Consider the following 8,570-nt stretch of genomic DNA (forward strand, 5'->3'; position numbering starts at 1 on the left):
AGAAAAACTCAGTGGGGGGGGTGCTGATGTAGGACCCCCAAGGCCAGCTGAGTGGGAAGAGCTTCCCACCCAGGGCACCGGTGGGTGTTTTAGTGAGGTATTAATTAACTGCACCTCCTCACGGGGACATTTTTAACGCCCCCCACCCCCCGTCTGTGGTACCCAGGCTGGTCCTGAGTGCTGCTGGAGGTGAGCACAGTGAGCTGGGGCAGGAAGGGGACCAGTCTGGGCTGGCTGCTCTTGCAGCAGGGTCGAGCATCCAGGAGTGGGTAAAGGTAATTAGAAGGATTTAATTTCCCCCCCCCCCCAAAACGCCACGCATAAAACACAGGTTTGTACTTAGGCAGAGTTTATGGTCACATCCAGAGGGACAAGGGGAATAAATAGGCAGGCAGGAAGGTCAGGCAGCAGAAGTGTAAATATCCATCACTACAAACCCCCCCTCCTCCCATCCCTGGTTTATCTTCCTCCTGCTGCTAGCTTCCAGGCTGGCAAAAAAAATGGGGATTGGGCAGATTCTGCCTGGGCACAGCTGTGTGCACCCAGTGCCCCTGCCCTGCTCCAGCGGTGGGATCTGCCTGTGCCTTTTTTATTCAAATAAAAAGGCAGTGCTGTAGCGAAACTGTTTACAGTTTGCTTCCCCCCCCAGGCAGATGTTATCTGCGTTTTTCTTCCCCTTTATCTGTTCGGAGCAGCCTTTGAACTTTAAATAGCCGCCTTGGCGGAGCAGAGCTGGGTTTGGGGAGGGGGAGCATCCGCCTGTGCAGCCCAGTCTTTCCCCCCCTCCCCTAAAATACAGCAGCTGTGGGCTGTGGGGGGGAGGAGGAAACATGGGTGCCCTTGTCTGGTTTTTAGAGGGTGTTTGTGAAAGGGAAGGGGGGGGGCAAACACCTGGAGGCTGTAGGAAGATGCCTGGGAGGCAGGATGCAGCGGGATGCAGGATCCAGTGGATACAGGATGCTTGGATGTTGTGCAGCAGCCAGAGGGGTGATGCATCCCAGGGATCACCCCAAGGAGCACCCCGAAAGCCTAAAAGCCCCCACCCACATCTCTCTCTCTCTAGGCTGCGTTGTAGCAATAATTTATTTTATTTTATTTAAACCTTCTTCCCCTTGTTTTCCAGCCCCCGGGTGCCGTTCCCGGTACACAGCCGTTGCTGCCCAACTCCATGGATCCCACGCGACAGCAAGGTAAGCCCGGTGGAGGAGGGTGGGACGTTAATGATTCTCGTTAAGCTGTTAATTTTGGGACCCTCGGTTGCTGCTGGACCTCCTAACACCCTTGCTTTCCTCCCCACAGGGCACCCTAACATGGGCGGCCCCATGCAGAGGATGAATCCTCCACGAGGGATGGGCCCCATGGGTCCCGGTCCGCAGGTAAGCCCAGTGCCAAAGAGCATCTTACCATCAAAACCATCCAAACAACCTCCTGGGGGGCTCCAAGGGCTGGGAGTTTCCATCCTCTCCCCCCCCCCTCCCTCATTAGTCTTAATGCGTTTTACATTAGCCTCGCATCTGGAAATCCCTCCTTTTAAAGTGAGTGAGGTCTTCAGAGCTCATTAAGGGTATTGCAACCTTCGGAGCAGCCTTGGAGTGCATTACACCGCCTGCCTGGGAAACAGTTACGGCCCTAACGGCAGGAAAGGGAAAGGATATTTTGCATTAAAAATAAATAAATAAACAAGAGAAACGGCCAAGATCCCTTTAGCAGGGGAATGAGGCTTTCCTCCGCGAGGTTCCCCTCCTTGCTGCCTGCTGGAGCTCTCTATTTCGGGCAAGGGGAGTAAACTCTTGGAAATTAAGCAGATCTGGGTTAATATATGCCGTCTTTCCCTCGATTCACTTTTACGGAGCGGCTCGTTGTTGACTCACTCCTGTTTGTTCCTTCTACGAGACTTCAAAGGCAGATTACCATATTTTGGTTGGAGGTTTATCCTCTCTGCCTCGTCGCCTACGCCCCGTTTGTAGCGCGAGGATCAGAGTCTGTCAAGAGACGAGCGGGTGCGCTGGAGTTTTGTTTGTGTTTTGTTTTTTTCCCCCCCTTCCCCCCTCCCTCCCGGAGAATATTGTGTAAAGAGGGGAATCGTGTCATCTCTTTTTAACAGCACCAAGCCTGAGGATGCTGCTCAGGGATGCCCGGATCCCTCCTAGGGGTAGGAGATGACAAACCTGCAGGAGCATTGCTTTCACCGAGAGCCCCTCCGATAGCACCCTGCTTCAAATCCTTCTTTCCTGGAGGATTGTGCCCCCCCCCCCAAAAAAAAAGGAAAAAAAAAAGTGGCATTTGTTAGCGTGGCCTGCGCCAAGGCGAGCGGCGGCGCTTTGCCCGGGGGAGGCTGCTCCATTCCCACTTCCAAAGAAACTTGGAAGCGGGGAGCGCGCCTGGAGCGCCGCGTGGGATGGCGGCGGCTGCGGGAGCCGGCAGGAGTTGTGAAATAAATGTTCAGAGCTTTATTTTTGACTCCGCCGTTTTCCCTGTGTACCTACAGTAGGGAGAAGAAGGGGGGTGGTTTTTTTTTTTTTTTCTTTTTTTTTAAAGGCAGCCTGGGCTTCCCAATCTGGCACCCGCTGGGCGCTGCCTCCCCGCAGCCATCCGGGAACCGCCAAAAATACCCAACCAAACCCAGCAGCCCCTCACACCAGGGCTTTTTCTTTTTTTTTTTTTTCTCCTTTAAGCTTTGCATCAGGACCTTCCCAAATTCTCCTTAAATTATTCCAAAGGGCTGCAGAGCATCCAGCCAGGACATCCCAGCGTCCTGAAAACGGCTATTTATTACGCGCCGATGATGAATCATCCCTCACAGCCGATGGCCAATGCCTTTTTTTCCCCTTTAATAGTCGCAGTTTTAGCTCTGCAGAAGCCAGAATTAGGTTTTTCTGGTGGCTCCATGAAGAGGGTTTGTAGCTCGCTGGTTTTTGGCGATGCCTTGCCAGAGCCCAGCATCCAGGTCACCCTGCACAGCTGTGTTCCCTCCCCACCCTCCCTGAGCATCTTTCAGATGGCTCCGCTTTCCAGCCTTTCAGCTCCAATTAAAAACACTGAGCTTTTTTTTTTTTCTTCTTTTTTTTTTTTGTTTTGGCCATGCCTTGCTGGAGCCCAGCATCCAGGTCACCCAGCACAGCTGCGTTCCCTCCGAAGCTGAAGAGAAGATGTAAATAATTCCAGATATTATTTACTCTTCAGTAGGAAGCATTGAAGGGGTTTGGACAGGTTTTTTTTTTTTTCTTTCTCTTTTTTTTTTTTTAAACACGGGATTTGATGCTGCCATTCAGTGTAAATGCCTGGAATTTCCATCAATTAAGGACTCACCGGTAATTTGTTTTTTTGGGGAAAACCCTTTTCTGCCTCTTCCAAACAAACTTTGGCGATGCACCCTGCCCCGACGCATCCGTAAATCCAGGGAAAAATCAACGGCACTGAAGTATTGCACTTAAAATCCAGCTTGGAGCGCGAAATAGTGTGAAATAGGAAGCAGCCAGCCATTCCCCCTCCTGCCCTAGCCATTTTTTTTTGTCTAAATGGCAGAAACAGCCCAAAAAGATGTATGGCAGGGAGAGGGGGGAAGGTGGGAGGGGAGGAGCGGCAGCGCGACCTAAATCCGGGCTGCACGTCGCCCGGAGGGCACAGGGAGCAAAGCACAGACCAAATGGAGGCGGCGTTCGGGGGGGATTCCTCTTCCTCCTCCGCTGCCTTGGGCTTGGCTTTGTACTCCAGCTGGTTTGAGGAGACCAGGGACACAGATCTGAGGCTCCCGGTCCCCACTGGAGGCTGAGCCGGGCTGGAATAAACCAGGAGATGAGCCCAGAGAGGCTTCCCTGTAGGAGAGAGCTGGGAAGCAATGGGAAAAGAAGCCTGGCTTGTTTTTCCCTGCTCCAGCCCTTATCCTGGGAGCAGGGGATGCTCCATCCAGGGGGAGATGGTGCAGCCTTTTCCCATCCTCGCGCCGCAGCAATAACCTTCCAAGCGCCGCCGCCTTCTCTCCTCCTGCCCCTGTTTTCTCCAGCACAAAAAGACAAACCCCAAAGGTTTTGTTGTTGGCACCTGGGGACTGTGAGCAGATTTGACTCCCAGAGCTGGGAGGGAGCTGTTTCCCCTCCATGGGAGACCAGGAGGCACTTTGGGCTCCCTTCTGTATTCAGCTGCCTCTTTTCTTTACAAATATAATTTCCTTTATGTTCATCATCATGTAATTATTATTTTTTTTAAAAGCTCGTTTTTGCCAGCAAACCCTCTGATTCCTTTTGTTTGTTGGGTTTGTTGGGTTTTTCCCCCCACCCCTTCTCTTGTCTCTTCCTGGTTCCCTTCCCGTGATGGTGGACCTGACCCTTGGTTGTCGTTGCAGAACTACGGCAGCGGCATGAGACCTCCACCCAACTCCCTCGGTCCTGGCATGCCTGGAATTAACATGTAAGGCAAACCCCGTGCCAGGGGGACGTTTGGCCACCAACTCGGGCTTCGGTGGGACCGTACGGATGAAAACACAACATTTCATTTGCTTTTTTTCCTGTTTCGTTTTGATCCCAGGGGGCCGGGAGCCGGCAGACCGTGGCCGAACCCCAGCAGTGCTAACTCAGTGAGTATCTTGAAGCAAGAGCAGGGCTGGTCGGGGATGGTCCCCGCAAACGAGGCCATTCTTCGTTAGCTGAATCCTGCTAATGAGGGGGGGGTTCCCCAGCCTTTTGCTGCATCTAAAGCCTAAGCCCTGCTCCGTGCTGCATCCCCTGGGATGCCCATCCTGGCCAGGGCTCTTGGATGTGCCCTGTTGGGGTGCAGCCCCCAGGACCCCTGTGCACCCCATGGCTGAACCCATCTCTCTTCTCTCTATAGATCCCATACTCTTCTTCATCGCCTGGTACATACGTGGTGAGTCCCATCCTTCTGTCGTTGAGGGGGCTGAGATGTTACAGCTTGGGGAGCTCATGTGGTGTGGGGAGGGGGACAAAATGCTGGGATTGGGGGAGACGGGCTGGGTTTGGAGGTGCAAGATCCAGCTGGGGGGAGAGGTTTGAAACTGTGGGGAGGTGGGCGATGCTCCAGTTCACACGGCTGACCCCCACTTCTTCTCTCCTCAGGGTCCACCCGGCGGTGGCGGTCCTCCGGGGACACCCATCATGCCCAGTCCCGCAGGTACAACCCCCTCGAGACCCTCCTCACCAGGGGAAGCCCTCCTGGGATCCTGCCCCTTCCCCTGCCAGGAGACCCCCATCCCTGGGGGCAACCCCTGCCCAACTTTTGCCTTGTGAGCCACATGGGCCACTTGGCTTCAGAATGGCATCTGGGGATGTCCCCGTGTCCCCCTGTAGATCTGGATGCTGCAGGGCTCAGGGAGTCACCTCCCTGCACTTCCCAGCCAGGAGTTGGATTATTTTTCACAGTTGAATTTCTGTGATTAAAAACTTTGTGGATCTTCATTAAATACAAATTAACCAGAAAATGGTGGTACTTAGAGGGAATTTTAGGTGATAAAATACAAAAGAATGAGTTCAAGTGGCATGAGTTTGTTTTAATTAAGAAATGAATTAATCACCCGACTTACTGGGCTTCACTGTTCCACAGATTCAACAAATTCAAGTGACAACATCTACACAATGATTAATCCAGTACCGCCCGCAGGCAGTCGATCGAATGTAAGTCTGCTTTCTAATAATTTACATATCAGATACCATAACAAATCATAATTAACTTCATCAGTTGAGAGTAAAGCACTTTAATTGATTTCAGCCATTTGTTACAAAACAGAAATAAAACAAACCCATCAAAAAGCGATTAACTCTTCGGTGACTTTGTTAATTTTTTATGCTTATTAAGAGAGCGGCGGTCCTGCTGCTCCGGCCGAGGTGGTGGCAGCTGCCTGCCCGGCGAGGGGTGGTGTTTTGTGGGGCACGGGAGGACTTAAAATCTCTTTAAATACTAGTTGGAGGGAGCCCTCTGCTCTGCCGTGGGTCTGGGTCTGCCCTCACCCATCTACTTTATAGATGAACCCCAGGAGCCCCCAGATGTGTCCCACAACCTCGGGGGGGATGGATGTGTCCTTCCTCCAGCCCCACTCTGGAGGGATGGCTGGGATGGGGATGGTCCCCACGAGCCACTGGGATGGTTTTGTGGCTAATTTGGGGTTTGTTGTCTTTTTTCCCTCCCCCACAGTTCCCGATGGGCCCCGGCTCTGACGGCCCCATGGGCGGCATGGGTGGCATGGAGCCCCATCACATGAACGGATCGTTAGGTGAGCACCCACGGGGGGCTGCAGCTTGAGGGGGAGGGTCTTTGCTCCTTGGGGATGCTGACAGAGCATCCCAGTGCCTGCTGGGGGTCAGCCCCCAGTTTGGACCAGTGCTGGAAGCCTTCGGAGGGTGGGAGCAGGGCAGGGGGATGCAGGGGCCATCACTGCATGCTCAATAAGCCTGTTCTCTCTTTGTGTCCCCCCCCCCACGCAGGGTCAGGAGACATAGATGGACTTCCAAAAGTAAGTGAGCTGCAGAGTGGCTGCGTGGTCCCCCCACTTTTCTCATCCCTGGGGTGCTGGTGTGACCCCAACGGATGGGGACAAGTCGGGGGGACGTGATCGGGACAGGTGGGGCTGTGTCCTGCCCCCCCACCAGTGTTACGGGGGGGCACAGGACCCACTCACCACTTCTCTCCCCCCCCTCCCATCTCCCACAGAATTCTCCAAACAACATAAGTGGCATTAGCAATCCCCCGGGCACTCCAAGAGACGACGGGGAGCTGGGAGGCAACTTTCTCCATTCCTTCCAAAATGACAATGTGAGTGAGGGCCTCCCTGGGGACGAGGGGACGGTCCCCAGGGCATCCTGGCATGTGGGGGTGGCTGGGCTTGACGGGTGGGTGGCTTTTGGACCTGGGTTGTGCTGTGTGTGAGCTGCTCCGGGATGGAAAGTGGGGAGGAAGAATACTCTGGTGGGTGCAAACTTGGGTCCTGGGCATGATGGGGCTTACAGAGGGAGGGGAGAGAATCATGGAATCACAGAATGGTTTGGGTTGGAAGGGGCCTTAAAGACCATCAAGTTCAACCCCCCTGCCATGGGCAGGGACCCCTCCCACTAGACCAGGTTGCTCCAAGCCCCATCCAGCCTGGCCTTGAACCCCTGCAGGGATGGGGCATCCACAGCTTCTCTGGGCAACCTGTGCCAGTGTCTCACCACCCTCACAGGAAAGAATTTCTTCCTAGAAATTGAAGGGGAGGGAAGAGGGTCCTGTGGGATGAAGAGGAGAATATCTCATGGGATGAAGAGGAGCTGGTCCAGATGCAGCCAGCTGTGCTGGCCTGGCCAATTCAAGGCTCTCTGCTTGGCTGCAGACCTTCTATTAGCAGCGCTTACACACGGGCATGTTAATTGTTTGTTTTAAGTTGCATCTCACCCCATACTGTTCAGCTGATTTTCTCCCTGGAAAAGCAAGTTGTGGAGCAGATTACGCCCTGATAAATTCGAGCCTCCAGCATCTCCTCTCCTCCTGATTTATTAGACCCAATTAGGTGGCTGTACAGCTGTCATGGGCCTCCTTTTACATCCCCCCCTTGGGTGTTTGGGGGTCTGGCCCGCCTGGTTTCTCACCCTGGCTCTGTCTCTCTTCCAGTATTCCCCCAGCATGACGATGAGTGTGTGATTTCCCTCCCCCTCCTCCTCTCCAGGATCAAGAGAGTCAGCTGCCGTTCGGAGGATCTCAACGAATTATGCAAGAAGAAGACGAAGAAGAAGCTAGGTGTATGGGCAGGGAGACGCGTGGCGGGGGCCAAAACCCCAGGTTTAGTTTCATGCAATAAAAAGGCTGAACTTTTTATTCCATAAAACATGAAGGACAAAACTTAAAATATTTCAAGACATGACAAGACCCTTCTTTGTGCAGAAGGGTTTATATATGTACATGACACTTCTTTTTGGAAACAAACGGAAGCCTCTAGCACCCAACTCCGATCTCTTTGCTTTGTTCTTTTAAATAAAGACAGAAACCAAACCTGTTGTATGTTTGTGCCGTGCGACACCAGGAAGCTAGTCTAGATATGAAATCTCATGTTGTCTCTGTTGTAGTCATTTTTTTAAATAAACTGGACAGTTTACAATGGTGGTTTTCGTTGAGAAGGCCTGGTTGTTTTTTGGTTGGTTTTGTGTTTGGTTTTTTTTTTTGGTTTGGGGTTTTTTTTTCCCTTCTATTTTTGGGTTTTGTTTTGGTTTGGTTTTTTTTTTTTGGGTTCGTTTGCAGCACAACGCTTCCTCCTCCAGTTAACAAGATCTGCTTTGGGGAAGAGACTCCACCACCTCGTTATAAACTTGTGTAACGCAGGTGACCCCTTCCAGGATCACATCCTCAAATGAACCGTGATCTTGCTCTCTGTGACTGTGGCATGCACTGTGTTAGTCTTTCCCCCCCCCACACCACTTCTTGGGTACAAGAAGAAATCTCTGTCCCTCCTTTCCCCAGAGTCCTTCAGCTGGTTCACTGCAAAAATTGATTTTTTTAATATTTTTTTTTGTTATTGTAAAATAAATCCACCGAAAGAAAGGGTTAATCTGACCTGGGACTTTGAAACTGTGATCTCCAGCTAACTTTGGGGG

The 8,570-nt window shown here is 52.4% G+C and overlaps 1 protein-coding gene across 2 annotated transcripts in view; it reads left to right on the forward strand.

The window, feature by feature from the left end:
• SSBP3 (single stranded DNA binding protein 3) overlaps positions 1–8,082 on the forward strand; it is a 46,457-nt gene extending 38,375 nt beyond the window's left edge. For both annotated transcript variants that reach the window (XM_014939412.1, XM_014939413.1), the window contains 11 exons: positions 1,124–1,190; positions 1,300–1,376; positions 4,343–4,407; positions 4,525–4,573; positions 4,828–4,863; positions 5,073–5,127; positions 5,557–5,627; positions 6,145–6,223; positions 6,435–6,463; positions 6,661–6,762; positions 7,594–8,082. In XM_014939412.1, the coding sequence (XP_014794898.1) occupies positions 1,124–1,190; positions 1,300–1,376; positions 4,343–4,407; positions 4,525–4,573; positions 4,828–4,863; positions 5,073–5,127; positions 5,557–5,627; positions 6,145–6,223; positions 6,435–6,463; positions 6,661–6,762; positions 7,594–7,623 (660 nt within the window). In that variant the 3' untranslated portion in view covers positions 7,624–8,082. The remainder of the gene's footprint in view (positions 1–1,123; positions 1,191–1,299; positions 1,377–4,342; positions 4,408–4,524; positions 4,574–4,827; positions 4,864–5,072; positions 5,128–5,556; positions 5,628–6,144; positions 6,224–6,434; positions 6,464–6,660; positions 6,763–7,593) is intronic.
• The last annotated feature ends 488 nt before the right edge of the window (positions 8,083–8,570 follow it).

This window comes from Calidris pugnax, unplaced genomic scaffold (assembly GCF_001431845.1).
Source record: "Calidris pugnax isolate Ruff unplaced genomic scaffold, ASM143184v1 scaffold18, whole genome shotgun sequence".
In the NCBI taxonomy this organism is placed as follows: Eukaryota; Metazoa; Chordata; class Aves; order Charadriiformes; family Scolopacidae; genus Calidris; species Calidris pugnax.